This window comes from Protopterus annectens, chromosome 6.part0 (genome assembly GCF_019279795.1).
Source record: "Protopterus annectens isolate FY-2018-M chromosome 6.part0, PAN1.0, whole genome shotgun sequence".
Taxonomy (NCBI): Eukaryota; Metazoa; Chordata; order Ceratodontiformes; family Protopteridae; genus Protopterus; species Protopterus annectens.
Genome location: NC_056737.1, coordinates 1,515,316,914 through 1,515,334,943, shown reverse-complemented (window position 1 = coordinate 1,515,334,943; position 18,030 = coordinate 1,515,316,914). Strand labels below are relative to the sequence as shown.

The 18,030-nt window shown below is 39.7% G+C and overlaps 1 protein-coding gene across 1 annotated transcript in view; it reads left to right on the top strand.

Moving 5' to 3' along the window:
• The window catches only part of CCDC93 (coiled-coil domain containing 93), a gene marked incomplete in the record, with an annotated part of 1,282,969 nt that extends 1,271,448 nt beyond the window's left edge, over positions 1–11,521 (top strand). The window contains 1 exon segment of the mRNA XM_044074979.1: positions 11,254–11,521. Within this exon segment, the coding sequence (XP_043930914.1) occupies positions 11,254–11,310 (57 nt within the window).
• Between the last annotated feature and the right edge of the window lie 6,509 nt (positions 11,522–18,030).

Here is an 18,030-nt window from a genome sequence, read left to right as displayed (position 1 = left end):
TAAATAAAAAGGGAGAAAGAGGACACCCTCACCTGGTTCCTCTGGTCAAACAACCTATCAGTGAAGAACCCCCTCCCCCCAAACAGACATACTTTACTTTTCGCCTCCTATCCCTCATCTCTTAATCAACTTCATAATTTTATCAGGAAATACAATTGGTTCCATTGCCTTACTCATAAAATCCCAGCTGTCAGATGCTTTCTGCTCATCAAGACCCACCATCAACAGTGGTATTTTGTTACATTTTGCTGCCCTCTGGATTATCATTGTTCTGTTAGGCCACAAAACTACACTGACCCATTTCTTTCAATTTTGGAATCACAATTGCCATTCTTTTAGCCATTGTAGACATAAATACTTTTTTAATCATGATTTAGAATTGAAGTGGTCTATTTGAAGCTAGATCTGATGGGTATTTGCAATCTTTAGGTATTACATTCACCAAAGCTTTCTTCCGGGATATTGGTGCTTCTCCTCCTTTTAATATACTGTTAAACAAAACCTTCCAAATCTTTCACTTTTTTCCTTCCTAGCTTCTAAACTTCCACAGGAATACCATTACTTTATTCCTGGTGACTTTCCTGTAGTTTGGTTATGCATCACCATTTTAGCTCATCTAATCCTATCCTGTTAGTAGTTGAGCCTCATCTGCCTCTAACCTTAGCATACTTAATTCTTCCATAAACATTTCCTTTTGTGCTTTTACTTGATTTTCACATTTCTCTGCTTTATACAGATTTTCATAAAATTTCCGAAATATTTCTAATGCTTCAACAGGATCTCAGTCTGGGTGGCTCCCTAAGCTTGGCAACAACCCCTTCTACTTTCAGTTGTCTGAGCCATTCTGCTAAAAGCTTTTGTGTTCTGGAGTTCTTATCAAAAGCATTTGCTTAACAGCAATCTTTCTAACCTCATACAAAGCATCTAGTTTCAGATTGTGGGTTACATTCAAACAGTAATGTGTGGCAGGTAATCTTTTTTTCTTGTCATATCCATTTGTATCTACTGTATGTCACATCTTATAAGACTTTTGATTTAATGAAAAACCTCACACAAAAAAACAAACACACACCCAGAACACCCCCATAACCTATTAATTTAATGCAAACAAACAAATCTGTTTACATCTGAAATAATGAAGTTTAATCCTTGTAATAGGAACAATTGTCCCAGACTGACAGCTACACTCACAGGCTTGACTTGACGTATAGTGAAGGTTAGCCATGCTAAGATGCATGGTACAGAATGTGCTTCTACTTACACTAAGTGCTGTCCATTTTTGCCTCATCTTTATTCCTTCCCAAGATGCATAAAGCAACTTGAATACATTTAGAATGAATGAAAGAAAATAATATTATGTGTTTATTGCCCTTGCCAATTTGTCTCCATAGAAACATGACAACCAGATACACAGTTGCCTTCAGCTACAAGCTTCTCGTGTTGCAGTGTGAACATATATTTGCTAAAGGAAACCTTTTCATTGCATTCAGTGTTCCGTTATTTACTAGCTTCCCCTTAAACTTTATGCTTAGATCAAGACAAGGGGACTTAATCCAGACATTCTGCCATGAAAAAGTAAGCAAAAGTATTTCAGTTGTACTTGTATCATGTTCTTTGTACAATTTCTTCTCTTTTTACATTGCAGTGCCTACATTTTTTTAAACTAAATAAGAAGAAAGGAAGAAAGAAAGAAGACGAAAAAGGGAACCTGTTTACTTTAGTAGTCCTATTGCACACAAAAATAACACAAGACGGTTTACTTTATAACATGTAGTGTGTGTCATGTTTTACAAAAATATCATTAAGAACAAAAACTTTTATTTGGTTACCTCTCTCCTTCCTCTTACCGTCTCATAAATGTTCTTCCAAACATTAATGACATGAAATAGGACATGTGCTTTGGATTCCCCAAAAAGTCCAATATTTCCAGGTTTTCTTGTTCTGTCATAATTCACAAATGTGATTTATGCTTTATAGTCTCACATTTATTCATTAATTTTAGAGTTGCTGGTTTTCTTCCTGTTGATCTGCATCTCCCAAATCTGTGTCTGGTTCATTTCCAATGTACTCCTGGTTCTAGAATTCTAGTCAACTCCTGTGCTTTTCTCTGCCTGTCAATCATTTTCCTTTGGAATATTGGAAAAGGTTTCATTAGCATAGTCTCTCTGTAAGCTTTTTTTTTTCTGAAGAATGAGAAGCAGAATCCCCTTCTGTTTGATAGCTCACTTTTTGTTGAACAAACTTTTGCATTTTCCCTTTAGCATGTTTGGCATCAAAAAATACATTTGATCCTCCATGAAAAAATATTCTGAGGATAGTGGATACAGCAGCTGGACACTCTCATCTACTGCTCGACATTCCCTGATTGCTGAAATAAATTTACTCATCTTCTGCTTGGCTTACAGTGAGTAATCATTTTTCACAGACACTCTACTGTCTCCAACTTTTACTGCTTTGTCCTTCTGCCACAGTTCTGTCAGAATCAACTCTTTCTGCTGGTGGGATTATATCTTTACTATTAGAGGTATGGACTTATTTCCCTTGGCCAGCTTTCGAGCACACACACGATGTATCCTTTCAGTTAACCACTCCTGCTGTCGAATACCAGTCCAGTTGCTTATTTATGCGTTCATAAAAGCAATGCAATGTCTTCCTTCCAGTTTCTCTGGTACAACACAAAATCTCAGGTTTTCCCCTATGTCTCTGTCCTCTAATTCTACCATTTTTTCAAACATCTCTTCTTGAGCAGTGTCATACTTTGCCAACCTTTTTTTTTTTCATTTCGACCTTTGATCTTTGCAGTTTTATCACCTCATTTGAATATCTGTTTAAAGCTTCTTCCATTTTTTCCACCCTTTTATTTGAGTTCATATGCTCCTTCAGTTTTTTATTTATTTTAATCAGCACCGTGGATATTTGACTTATTTTTTTCCTCTTTATTACTGGAAATCATACCTGGCACCAAAGCTGGAACTTGAACTGCTTTTTGCTGTACATCTACAGGATTACTCCCAGCCAGTGTTTTCTACTCACCTTTTTGGTTAATTTTCTTTCAGGTATTCTAAATCTTTTCTTTGCTGCCATGTAGGCAGTGCACTTACTAACCAGTAACTGAAATTTACCCAAAAAGACAAATTAGTTTCTGTTTTCACACTGGAAGAGCTGAAATTGAGCTATTAGTTAGTGTGCAGCCAACTTGGAAGTCCGCGTCTGGACAAATTTCTGGTAGTCGTTTAGATTCTGCTATGAAGTATAATTAAGTAACCTTAGCAATCTGACTAGATTATACTTTTCTGAAGGGGGTATGATTGTAGGACTTTGGTTTATTCACACATGATACTGTGTGTACTGTTGTTGAGAGTATGCTAAGGTGTTTTGTAGTTCTAACTGATTGGCTTTTTTTTGTATGAGGCAGTATCAAATTTTTCTTTAGAGCTTAATAGTTATCCTGTTATAAATTTGTTCTAGTTTCTGAGTTTGGCTTTTCTGCATATTCATATTGCTAAAGCATATAGTAGACATGGATGTAAACGTGTACTGCTACTTGTTCCTAGCATAGCTTTCTCTGTTAAGAATGGTTTAGATTTATATAGCATACCAAGTTTTCTACTGGTTTTGTATATGGAGTAAATTGATGTGAAAGGTGGACTTCAGTCAATGATACCTAATGGCAAATTTTGTTTCCTAGGCATATGATTTGGACTTGTGCACTAGATTAACGAGTTTATTCAGGCGTAAAAATGAAGTTTTGTTGTTTTTTTTTTTTTGTTGTTTTTTTGTTTTTTTTTCTTTTGTGTTCAGAAGTAATTCAGAGTCTAGTATCCATTTTCAGTATTGTGCCGTGACTGTTTAGTTATTTTTTTTGGAGTTGCTGGACAGCTCCTGCAGCACTGGAGCAGTTTAGCCACTGGCGTTGTTTCTTCTGTCCTTACCAGACAGGAGTTTAAGGAGAAAAATGCATTCTTGCTATGACATATGGTACCTTAAACTGGTGACTCAGTTTACTCCTGGCTAGTCTGTAAACTACTCAAGTGTCCTTCCTGCTGCAGTTTGCCTATTCCCTGTCAAGCTATCATCCAGGAGTAAGCAATCAAAATGGAAGCACACCTGCAGCACTGGAGCAGTTTAGCCACTGGCGTTGTTTCTTCTGTCCTACAAAAGAGTTTCCTTTTGTCATTTCTGCAGATTTTAATTTTATTTTTAAAACTGCATGTTTACAAATGGATGTTACTAATAATTTATTACATGTGTTAAGCGAGTCCTAATATGTCTTTCACATTTTCGCTCCCTTGGAAATTTCAAACTTGTCTATATAGTTTTCAATGACTGTAAGTTCACTGTATATTTTTCCTTTTGTACTGTCTTACTTGAAATAATAAAGCTTCTTCTTCCCAAGGTGCCACTTAAAAAATGGGTTGCTTCTGTCACTGCTACTCCTTTACCTGTTTTCCATCCCTTCTATGCCTTTACTGACTCAGTTAGTGTCTCCTTGCTTCTCTGACACATTTTCATCCATGCTTCTTTCCCAGGGGTGCATTCATCACACACCACACTACACTTTTACATCTTTTTGCTTAACATTTTTTCTAACTCTACCATAGGAGATTACTAGGTTATCGAGCCGGAGGTAAATTTAAACCTAGCTATTTCATCCCAATGTAGTAAGCTAATACCGTAGTGGTACTAGTCAATGTCTAAGATTGCATTTAGTGATGACCGCCCTTGTCCAGGAGGGTTGTGGGCTCTATCCCCAGTAAGAATTTATGGTGCCCCATCCACTCGTCCATGTTCCTCTTGAACAGTGTCATAGAGGTGCTCTGTTTCACATGAATTGTTAGCCTGTTCCAAAGACGTGGTAATCGCTGGGAGATGCATCTGACCCTCCAGTATGTTCTATTTAAGTCGCAGGCCATATTTAGGTCCCTTGAATGGATAGTCGTAGTCCCATTTGATTTACGGCTATCCAGCAAGTTCATTAAGTTTAGGCCTTGGATTGCTCTGTAGGCCAGGCAGAAGTCTCCCCTAAGAAGTCTATACGATACAGAATATAGTGACAGGGACTTTAGTCAGTCTGTGTAAGGCACATTGCAGTTGTCTGCAAACTTGGTCAGCAACAACCCTTTAGTTTTGACCTGAACTTCTGAGAAGTATATACTAAATAGTAGGGGGCCCAGCAGTGGCCACTGTGACACCCCACTTGTAACAGATCTTCTGTTTGATGTGGAATCACCCATTTTGATAGTGTGTGTCCAGTTTGTGAGCCAATTGGCAACCCATCTTAAAACAAAGGGGTTTACATTCAGTTTACTACATTTACTGATAATGCCTGAATGTGGGATTGTGTGAAAAGCCTTTGCAAGGTAGAAGCATGCTGTGTGCACAGATTTGCCCTTGTCAAATGGCTTTGGGCACATTTCCAAAGAAATCTTCCAGATTTAACAGGCAGGATCTGCCCTTCATGAAGCCAACTTGGGTAGGATCCAGGGTTTGGAGGTCAGGTATGTCTTTATTTATGAGGTCCATACTAATATGTTCCATGGCCTTACAGATGAGGCTGGTCAGGCTTATGAGTCTGTAATTCCCTGGGTCTGTTGCTCGACCACCTTTATGGAGGGGAATAACTATTGCTGTTCTCCATTCCACAGGAACAAAGCCTGTGGCTAGGCTATGATTGAAAAGGGTACTTAGTGGTGATGCTAGTTCATGTTTTACCCTGTTTAGAAGACAGCCTGGGATGCCATCTTGTCCCATAGAGGCTGTCTTTTTTTGCCCTGGACAAAGCTTTGAGGACCTACTCTTCATAGATGTAGGGTGGAGGGAAGTTTGGGGGAAGGTTTGTTGTAAATTAGGAGGGGATAAGGGAGTGAAATTTTCACCAAACCTATCCATTAGCAGGTTTGCTATCTCTGTAGGGTCAGTGTGTGTGATACTGTTGGCCACTAGTTCTGCACATGCTTAGGTCCTAGCCTTTAGGTTATGTACGTAGCTGTAAAAGGCCTTATGGTTATTCTTGGCTGTGCTCGCTAAGTTTCTCTCAAAGGAGTCCTTGGAGGATTTGTCAAGTTGACTTATTTGCCTGTTGAGGCTGAGGAGGCTGTTTTTCCATTGTCAGGGCCTTGCCTGTGTTTTCTTGGACAGCAACCTTTTGTGTTTATTGTGAAGTTTTTTGATGCCAGATGTCCCCATGGCAGCTTGCTTTTACTCGGAGCTCTGGCTTTGATTCTCTCTGGTACAGCAAAGCACTTATGCAAGTGACTGTACAGGGCTTTACTGTAAGCTTTGACATAGTTACCATTTCCAGCTTGGGGTAGGGCTTAGAATGCATTTATACCTTCACCTAGGAAGGGTTTGCCTTGGTGAAGTTTTTTAGTCTGATTTCATCCTTTGTGAGTTCTGGTGTTAGTGCCAGCTCGAAGTTGACTGATTTATGGTCAGTTTTGACTAGAGTTTTGACTAAAGAGTCCGACAGTGCATATGACATGGAGAGGACCAGATCCAGAATGTTTGTTCCCCATGTTGTGGTATGGACAATTTGTTCCAGAGCATTTGAATTAACAAAGTCAAGGAACTTTTGCACTAGTGAGTTAGGGCTAGCGTAGGTTTCCCAGTTGATGGTGGAATAGTTGAAATCTCCCATAACCAGTGTGTTCGATAAAATTTGGATTGTCTCCAGTTGTGTCAAGGAGGCTTCATGGAAGTCGTAACCCATGGAGGGGGATCTATAACTGACTATGACTTGAATGGAGGTCTTACCTGTAGATCAGAGTGTGTGGTATACCTTTAAGAAGCTTTCCAGTGAGTCAGCACATGCATGTAAGTACTGAGCACATGCAAGCTAGAGTGCCATTTTGAGTGAGCAGCCAGAGAGACAACATGCAAGTATGTAGTCAGTTGTTTAGATAGTTTAAGTTTAATATTCCTGCCATTCATCCTGATGAATTTGTATACAATAAACTACTTAAACGAACACCCAGTTCTCAGTGCCTTCTTTATGCACATAAAAAGAGCGACCTTACACACCGTAACCTGGACCTGGAGTAACTCCATGGAGTTGTCCAGTCTAGCTAGATAGAAGGTGAATTTATTTATTTATTTATTTATTTAACATTTGTTTACTGGGAAAGTCAGACTTGCAACAAAGCCAATTTTCAGTGGAGGCCCCAGGAGAAACGCTCCGGATGCATGTCTTTGTAATGTTGGTGGAAACCAGAGTACCCAGAGAAAAACCCACACGAATGCAAGGAAGACATGCAGACTCTGCACAGAAGGCACTCCAGCCAAGAACTGACCCGGAGAACCTCTTGCTGTGAGGTGACAACATTACCACTTAACCACTGCACCATCCAATTTATCTCTAATATAGATTGAAACACTGCCTTCTTTGGTTATCACATGTTTATTTTGCAGTCTAAAGGTGTGGAAGGCATTGTAGCCTTGCAAGGGTGGGGTACTCTGTGAGGCCTTGAATCCGGTTTCTCTGACTTCACAGACATCTACATCTTTTAGTAACAGAAGTGCTTCCAGGGAGTGCAGTTTTTGGTTTAAGCTCCTAGCATTTAAAAGCATGACCATTATCTTGTTCTGATTGGTTAATTTCATGTCAGTAATGTTGTTTTTGAGACCTTACCTAAAAAAGACACTATGGGGGAGGCAAGAGCCTTTGCCATCAGCCTAAAGCCTAGAGGTGCCAGGTGCAAACCGGCTTTGGCAAATCAGTGAGGTTTGTTGACCATGGCTTCCCAGGCTGCCAGGAACTGGATCCCCTTTGAATGACACCAAATCCTGAGACAGTTATGGAAATCAGTCATTTTTTTGTTTATACTGTGGCATCATTCTAGGTGAGGACAGTATGCTGCTCAAGGCTAAGAACATATCTGTCTGGGACACATACTCAGAGAACTCAACCATGTCTGTTTTCATATAGTCCATTGAGGTGCATTTCAGATCATTCACACCAACATGAACTATGACAGAGTCATAATGGTACTTGTTACTGGGAGACCTGAGTGCATGCATGATCTGATGAACCCTGGCACCAACCTGGTGAGAGAGACATCCGTGTGTTCCACTGTTGAGTTTCCAATGACAAGAAAATTTGTTTTTTTTGAGTGTTACTCCGTATTGGTTTGGTGGGTGAGATACTGGTGTTGCTATGTGTAATGGGTGCTGTAAGGATTGTGTTAGTTATAGCAGTCTTGTGTTTTGGAGGTCTCTGGTGTTTCGGTAAGTTTTTTTGGGAGAACCTCCGTATATATGAATTTGTTTGTTTGGTGTGTACTATGTGTATGAGTAGTGGTACTATGAGCATATGTAGTGGTGGGTGAGTTGACAACCTTCTCAGTGTTACTGTTTTGAGTGAGAGAGATCATGGATTCTTGATTTTTGGTGTAAATACATCTCTAGCACTCTGTACTGGAGTGTGTTATTAGTAGAGGGTTTTCTTTGTACATGAGGCAATTGCTACACTGTCTCAAGAGACCCAAGTCAGCAAGGTTGGCAGGAGAAACAATGGTAGTCCAACTGTCTATAATGCTAGGAAGACTGTTGTCACTAGGGGTGGCTATTCAGAATTGATCATAGACAAGCTCAGTAGATGGATATTTCTGCCTGGGTTTTAGGGAAAATGTGTTGAATTTAACTGTCCGGCTTTGGTGCACAACTGCGCGGCAGTGTGTGATGCTGCGTGATGTGTAAACAAGCAGAAGCCTGCTCAGATGCAGGGCCTAAATACCAGAAGCTAAAAACCTGAAAAAAACTTTTAAAAGATTCAAAAAGACAATGAGGATGCTTATTCCAAGCCCTAGACTGGTCTCCCTTTATCAGACAGGTCCCAATCAGCACATTTCTCTTACATAAGTACAGATAGGCCCATTCCAATCCAAGATGGCCTTGAAACCATGCTCAGAACAAACAAACCACTACAAAAAGTTGCAGAAGCAGCAAACCTGTATCTGGACTATGCTACAACAACTAGCTACCCTAGTTTCAGCAGAAGACACTAGAGAATGTGTAAAACAGTAGAAAAATAGCAGTGAAACACTAAAAAAATTTTAAAATAGCAGAAAATCAGCAAGGAGGCTCTAAAGAGTGTTTTAAACAGTTAACAGACCACGTTTTGCATCATCTGCATCAACAAGCATTTTTCGAGGAATAAAAAGCGTGTAACTCCAATGTCTGGCATTTTTGACTGTAACTCTTAGTGGCCTACTAAAAAAATCTAAAAAAAAATTATAAGGGACAGGGCAATCATATCAGACAAAATTAAGGATGTTCTTTAAACTCAGGGACAACTGAGAGCCAGGATTAGCCAAACTCCAGCCATCCAAAATGTCTGATTCCTGTCAGTAAAAATATTAAAAATTTACCTCACTCTACTGCAGAGCTTTCTGTTGGTGCCAGCGGTATCCACTACAGTTATCAATTTGCTGAATGTTTGCTCAGTCTAGACCACAATCTGCCTAATTCATTGTCTGAGTAGGTTGTGGGCAGGATGGAGCTGGAGGCCACCAATCTGAATGGCCAAGTCTACAACACTTACTCCACTGGGTGCTGCAGCTGCTGTACCTTCAGACAGAGGTACTGCTTGTTGTGTTTGTTGATTTTTTTTCTTAAAGTAAAGAAATGTTGCATTTCTTTACAAAAAATATATACAGGAAAAGAGCTCCTACTAAATCATTGAGAAAGTTGAACTAGGCAGCTGCTTAGGGCACTTTTTGTATTTAGATATTGTATTTGCTATAAATAGAGTACCAGTAATTAGTTTTGCATTTTCTTCCAACTGCAGTTTATTAGCACCATTCTTTTTTTCTGTTTCATATATACTGAGGTCTGTATACTTTCCCTTTTACATTTTTCATTTGCTTCAGACGATGTATACTTGTATTGAAATAGCATATTAGGACTCTGTCATATTTTGCATGCTGAATGTCTGCTCTGTTTTATTTCATGGTTCTTGCTTCTTTATTGTGAGCATATGCTTGAATATGTTTATACAATCCACTAGAGCTTTTAGCCTGCCTTTTGGTAATCTGTCGCTGTGCCATATTTAGACGGTGACTGGCATGGTGTTCTGCTGTCTAACTTTCAAAACTTAAATGTATTATCGACTTGTTTATGTGATGCATTAGAGCTTTTCTCCTTAGGCCTTCATTGAGAATGGCTGTGCTCGGGTCGGACAGCCCAGTTTATAAAATAAGTAATAAATAATGATAATACCATAGTAAGCCATATTTGAACATTTTATTAGCCACTGATTAAATTAGATAGTCTCATTTTTCAGTAAATTCCCAGCTCAATGAACTGATAAAGTGCAAGAAAAAGTTATAGATTGCCTTGGTTTACCACACAGCTGCACCAAAACATCAGCCATCTTCACACCATATTACTTACTAAGAGGAAATGGGCCTTTACTATCAAGGAGGATTTTTGTGGTCCTCATTCAGCCACATGTTCCACATACTGAGGAATGCCTTGATGTTTCACATAGTCTCTCACCCTCCTTCATGTTGGCTAAAACACCCAGAAGGATGACAACCTTCCACTTGGCCCATCATTTGCATTTGTGAAGCTCATCTTGGATTGTCTGTGGAGGACGATGGTTCTTTGAGTTTGCCCTGGTTTGAAGAGTCATCCGAAAAGGATTGGTTGGTTGTGGACATTATCACGTTAGGCAGCATTGTAGACCTGTTGGTTTCTTCTTTTCACAAACAGCTCCAGTAAGAGGACAAGTTATCTCACTGAAAATATTAGGACATGCATAGACTGTAAAGCCTTTTCCCCCCGGAGCATGGTTAAGGATTCTACTCTCATCTTTTTCTTATTCTTAAGGGAATGGAAGCCTTCTTTCCTGTAGTGCACCTCACTTCCTACATTGAGCTTATTTTGTACGTCAGCTTCTGGGTGGTCCTGTGCCCTTGCTGACACAAGGTGCTTGGATGGTATTAACTGAGTAAATTAAATTCTTTGGAAAAAGAGTGCCTGGGGTGTCTCTAATATTGTACCACTTTTAAATAAAGAAAAAAAAGATAAAAGTGACAGAACGTTGTAACTAATCAAGTAAAACGCAGCGCATTTTTCTGTTTTCTGTCCATTTTAGTGTACATTTTCACTTCTGATTTTCTCAACATAAAATATGCTGCTTAGCTTATACTGATAATGATAGCTTCTGTGTCATATCAGAATAAAAATTACAAGTGCATGCGGTATGCAAACATTGTCATGTTGGTTAAAAATGTTTTGTCTGTTTCTGTACAGGAATGCAGGAAGAATGAAATGTTGCTGTCTAAGCTGAGAGCCAAAGGAGCGTCTTGAGCAGTCAGTTTACAGAAGAGAAGACAAAGTCCAGCATCTCAAAACAACACATTTGTGTTACAAGAAGTATTAAAATATGTGCACCATCTTAAACACATATGTTGTAGAAATTAATTCAGTAAAAAACATCTTTGGTCGACATTCCTTTACAATGTATCTGAAGTACTGTTATTTTTGCACTTAAATAAACCTAGCATCTTTGTAAAGATTGCACTGCATCTCTGTGTCCCATATCTCGATATTCTCTGCTTGTGAAGCTCCAGGCTTTAATTATTTCATTGATATTTGCATTTATTTGAAAAACTTTGCTTATGTAACCTATTGCTCATATCCAGTAAATTATTTAATATGTTTTGACAAATACTAAAAACATGTCTTCTGCAGAACTGTGGGTGCCACAGCATTTGTGAAGCACTCAGATTTTTCTACATCTTTGTATCAATGCACTCTGTTTCTGGAACTACCGTTTTGTCTCTCCCTGATTTGTGTTTAAAGTTTATAAGCATTTTTTGCACTCCTGCAGGACCAACTTGATGTTTTTTCTGCCTTCACCCAACTAGCCCATTTGTTCCTCAGTCATGAGAGACAGGACTCCTAGGCAGGGGAGAGCCCTCCAGCTCCTTTCATTCATGCTTGGTAATCCTCCAGAAGCTCACCCGCTGTTAGAGTTGTGTGGTAGGGAGTATGCAGGCCTATCCTTTCTTCCAGCAGGTCACCCCCCACCCCCAGTGGTGGCTGTTTCAAGCATCATTGTTGCTGCCCTCCAAGCATTCCCCTTGGCTTATAGTGTGATTGCACATGACAACAGAGGTTCAATAGACTCAGTTCCACAGAGTAAACATCTGCTACTCCCACTAGGTTTCACCAATGTGACAAGTCAGAGTAGTCTCCCTCACCCCAGATTGGGTGGGCAGGCCTGTCAGTCCCATCCTTCCCTGGCATCACGTACAGGGAACCAAGCTGCTATTTAACTATGAAATAGTCAGTGCTTTATTCTTAAGTCATAGCATGACTTATAAGCATTTTGAGTTTTGATGCCTTCTATAATTAAGTAGTGCTTACTGTTATTTTCAGATTTATTGGTTCATTCTGAAATGTAGGATCCCAACACATTTTGTTTTCTTTTGTCTCATTTTCTTTAGTGTTCATTATACAGAATCATGGAACAACTTTAACAAATATGTTCCCAACACTGTGTCCAATATGTTTTATTTTAACATTTTGTTCCTTTTTTAGTGGCAAATATTTTTGTCAGGTGGGAATTTTGAAGTAAGTTCTTATTTTTCCAGTATATGTCAAAAATATTAAAAATTTCAAAAGATATTCTAGGTGTTTTTTTCTTACTCACCATAGTATCCTGGGTAAGTTCCCTTCTAACTTAACACCATAAGTATGGAACCTAATGTCTGGAACCCTAATTGGAGTATCCCACATTTGGGCTGATCCTTCACACCAGTCACAGTTTGGCAATTTTCTCTCAAAAGGTTTCATGCCTGGGGTATGCATGTTCCTTGCACATGCCATGACATTATATGCTTGGTATACAGTGCATGATTTACTCCTGAACTTCAGTTCACTGGTGCCATTCATTCTGGTCTGATTTTGATCCTGATACAATTTTGATAAAAGTTCCCAAATACAGTAACCAGCAGTTTGTTTGTGTCTTTCGGCTTTTGCTGGTTAGGGGTCGCCACAGCGGAACTCCGGTCTGCTAATAATTGGCAGTTGATTTTTACATACCGGCTTGCCACGCCTGATGCACAACCTTCAACGAAGGTACGGCCATTCACGCATGTCTCCACGCAGAAGACACTCTAGCTGAGACTCGAACCAGACAGCGTCTTACTGTGAGGCGACAACGCTACCGCAGCACCACCACCACGGGTTACAGTAGCCAGCAGTAAAGTGACTAAATGCCCTTATGGCCACCAAATAGTGAGCAAAGACCTGCTTCAGCATTGTCTGTATTGTATGGGAGATGAGTACAATGTAAAGCACTGTTGTAAGTGCCAGTAATACAGCCAGACCAGCTGAAGTCACAAGGGAAAACTCTTGGCTTACCTCTCTACTAGGATAATAGTACAGTTGAAACTTACAATGGGAGTACAGGGAAGATCTCACGCAGGAAAGACTGTCAGAAGACCCATGATTCAGTTGATCAGGCCCTTGTCAAGTCTTCCTAGAGGCAAGTCCATTTCTAAAATGTCCTGCTAGTCTCAGTGGATGCTTGCTGAGCATGCACCAAGATACCAGTGCTGTGATTCTGCAAATGGTGAGGAGCTTGTGGGGGAGCATATTGTTTTCCCACTCTAGGTGGGCTACCAGAGTTGTGTTCCTTAGTGTTGGTTGTAACGGTCCCTGTCTGATTTTGTTAAACCATGCCAACCGTCAAGCTGATTTTGAATGTTGACCTTTAGAGTCACCCACCCACAGTTTTTGGAGATATTTGAGGCTAAGGATTGTCCTCCCATTCATTACTCCCCCACACTCAAGTAGGATTCACTGGCCCAGTTTTGGAGAGAACTTCACTTTGTATATGAGCACAGGCCTCGCACTTCAGGTCTTGGATATCAGAATAATGAACGGTGGTGAGGCCTTAAGCCCTCAAATATGTAACACTCTCAGGCTACCTAGGCTTTTACCACTAGTGGGTTTGGTGCTGGTCTTTCATACTGTGGCATTACCCTAAAGAAAATGCACTCATAAACATCAGATGTCTATCAGTCGACCTTTGGCACATGTCCATCATGACCTGTTCCTATCTGAGTGCATGCATGGTTTTGACTCAGAAGCTGGAGGTTGTGGGACTGTCTTCCACTCAGGATCCTACAAAAAATGTATAGTTCTAGGGGCTATTATTTCAGTAGCTGATAAGAAATAGACACTTCTTTACCCTCTAAGTGACTTCATCTGTAGAGGCACTCTGATGCAAGTGTGTATGAATCGATTCCCCCATGTCTTCCCTCAGGAAGATTTGAATGAGTGGCTGGAAAAGGAAGACTTGGGTCTTCGATTTATAGACTTAATCATCAAGGATATGATCTTTGTTGCCTGGAAGCCTTCAGACTGTGTTCCTTTGGCCCAGTAGAACACAAGCAGTCTTTATGAGCTCCCTCTGGAGTGGAATGAGTCTATGGCAATGATTATTACACTGACTTCTCTGCAGTTTTTTTCCAGCATTAGGCTCAGAGAAGCCATAGCATTTTGGCATTTCATATACAGTTTATAGCCTTTGAGAGGAGTGGAAAGACAGTTTACTCTTCTACCACCCTCACTTGTTTGTCTCTTCTATCCATATTACATTCCTTCAAAGTGCATTAGTCATCAAAAGACTTGTTTTCCTCTCTTTGAATAGTTCAGGGGCAATCACTGTCAAGACTGTGGCTATGGCTTGTAGAGTGAATTATATGACACACTGCAGTTTTGACAGCACTGACACTATATCCACAGCTTTGTAGTATTGGTGAGGTTCTTCCTCCAGGAGGAGTAATAGTACTTTCTGGTTGACATGTTCAGGAGGAGATCCTAGATTTGGTAGGTTACCTCCTGAGAAGGAAATGGATCCTCTCAACAACAGCCTATCTTTGATTCCCCCTCAGCCCTCTCTTTTACTTCTATGCCCACCCAGCTCTTCAAAGAAGAAGTTATATATTGCATATTCTGGCTTTGATGGTCATCATGATCTTTGTTATTCTCATGCCTGATGTGGTTGTTGCGTTTTACAGGGTGGTTGTAGCTGCATATTCACAATGCTCTCACAGATTTTCTCTTAATATTAGAATCCTTTTGACTGGCCCTGATGTGTTGGATAGATCTCTCCTAACTTCTAGCAGCCCTTCCATTTCTGCAGCTGAAGCCATCTTAGATTCAGGTGATGGATTATTCACTGGCAATGTGGGGAGCTGACAATATCTTTTTTATGTAATAAAATGAAAAACTTCGGACTCAGCACGACTAAAATGAGTAGAAATTTATTAGGTGAGCACTTTCGCGTACCTTTCAGCACGCTTCTTCAGACCATCTGATGGTCTGAAGAAGCGTGCTGAAAGGTACGCGAAAGTGCTCACCTAATAAATTTCTACTCATTTTAGTCGTGCTGAGTCCGAAGTTTTTCATTTTATTACATTATTCACTCCATTTAACTAAGGACTCAGTTTGTTGTGGAGGCTCTTTGCTTTTGTTTAATATCTTTTTTATCATAGTACAATGAGAATGGCTTCCTGCAAAGAAGACTGTGCATAAGCCAGCTGGAACTACAGGTAGTACACATTGCTGGAACTTTTACTACTACTTGGGCTGCCTCCTCATTTGGTACATCAGTTATTCTATTGAGTTATGTAAGCAAGCAACAGAGTGCACAGACGTACCCCCTGTGCAGAAAGACAGTGTCTGGCAGTAGACCAGAGACACTGGGGATCTTGCTTGCACCCACAATCAGACATTCCAACTACAGGTGAATTATTTGAACTGACAGATTCCCTGAGCTTCTGCTACATTTCTGTCCTGGAGCTGTGGATATAAAGTCCTGTTTGGTCCAGTTTCCAGATAAGTGTATTACTATCAATCATGCACAAAAGTCATGAAATTTAATCTAATAAAAGATTGTCCTTGGGATTCAGTAAATCTCTGTGCAAGAATAAGACTATTCTTGCACAGAGTGGATCGTGTCCGTGCAGCACAGCAGCGTGCCTTGCATATTCATGAAGGCATGCTGCTGTGTAACCTACACAGACATGATCCGTGAACGAGTGCAGGGGGCACATTGCGGCAGTGCACCACACATGTAACATGCCCTCTGCACTCAGAAAGTGCCATTACGGCACTTTGAAATGTAAACAACAGTGTTCGCGGACATACCGCACAACTGTACAGATATTTGCAGAATATCCAGAGTTTTCCTCAATCTGGCCAGTGAAGGCTGAAATAATATATAATGACAGACATTTGAGTTACAGATTTCAGACATTTCAGAAAATTCATGCTAATGCAAAACCTGTTATTCTATCAACTTTAAAGGTTTAAGAGAAAATTTCAAAATAGTCCCTATTTTTGTCCCCCCCCCCCATTACTTATGACTTTGTCCAGATTTCTTCTTCAAAGAGGTTGGAGGTATGTGCATACCCCTAAAGTAAGAAAAAGTTAAAATCCATGTTATTTTTTATTTATTTATTTATTTTTTTTATCATCCCAAGTAAAGTTAAAGTGTAGCTGAGCGGGTGTGTGCATTGCACAGCTGTTCTTAGCATTGCTTAAATATCCCAAGGAGCTAAATAGAAGTATACAGGTAAAATTATCAAAGCGAGATAGCATAGTGGTTAGAGCTTCCACTTTGCATGCAGGCATTCACGGTTTGAGCCCCAATGATAGCTGTTCACTTTTACATATAAAAGTATTAAAAGTCTCTTGTTTTATTAAATAAGGTAGTAAGTAATTAATATTTATCAACCAGGGTAGTGTAGCAGGACCGAAATTGAGGCGTCAGTCCAGAAAAGATGTGAATCCCCCATATAAGTACAAGTGCCTCATACAGTATAATCATACAAGAATAAATGTAAATGAAAGCACATAGGAGGGTGTCATGGAAGGTAGACATAAAATTATAATATGTCAGTAATGATGAATGAAGCCCATACACAACTCGCCCATCAACTCACAATAGCACATAATCTCTTCTACCTTCCAGAAAAATAACCTGCACTTCAGAATATAATTAACCCCCGCATCCCTACCAGAGCCTTTCGATCTAGTTCTCAGAACCTAATAAACATTATCAGACACAAAAATGATGCTGGTAAATCTCTGTTTGCCTGCATTATTGCCAAAATCTGGAACTCACTACCTAGCTAAATAATCTCCACTATTAAATTTAAGAAACTCCTGAGAACCCACTTCTCAAACAATTGGCTTTGTTCATGCTACTCCCCAGGTTAATTTGCACCAGTACCATGTTCAAGGATTCTACTAAAGGTCCCCTAATTACTTTCACTGTAAAGCTTAATAATCATTGGTTATTTCTGTAACAAAATATTGAAAGTACTCATAATTTATAAAGACAAAAAAAATTTTCTTGTGTTTATATTTTATATTCTATATAAACCCTAATACTAGAATACTGTATGTTGACTTTACTAAAGAAATTGTTAATCTATACATAACTTATGTTTCTATGGAAAATATATCTCTGTATGATATTCTTGCGTAATTTCTTTATGACATGTTACTGGAGCTTTTATCCCTGGGCCTCCGCTGAAAATGGATGCGTGTCCCATCGGACTTTCCTGGTTAACAAATGTAAAGTAAATATAAATAAATAAATACACCTGATAGTCTATAAAATGAAATTTGAGCAATGCTAACTAGCACTCAGCTCTGCTTAGCTGGTGTAAGCATTGCTTAAATGTAAATGCTAAGCAATGAGTAACCCAGCTAAGTGGATTTGCACATTGGTAAGCAGTGCTCAACATCTGACACTTTAAGCACTGCCAACCTTAGCTAAGTGGGTTTGCCCGTCACTTAGCTTAGCTCAGCATATTCAAAAATGGTCCAATGATAGCAAAGGATAGGAAATCATCCCTATTTAAACCTCGCAGGTGGGAATACATTCCATAAGCAGTTGTAGCTCACCACTGCAGGCACTATGGCTGGAATTGGTGAAGGATTACGCTTTCGGGTGCAGTGCTGGGGCATTCAGGAGTCCAGGGTCATAGATGGACTCCTAGT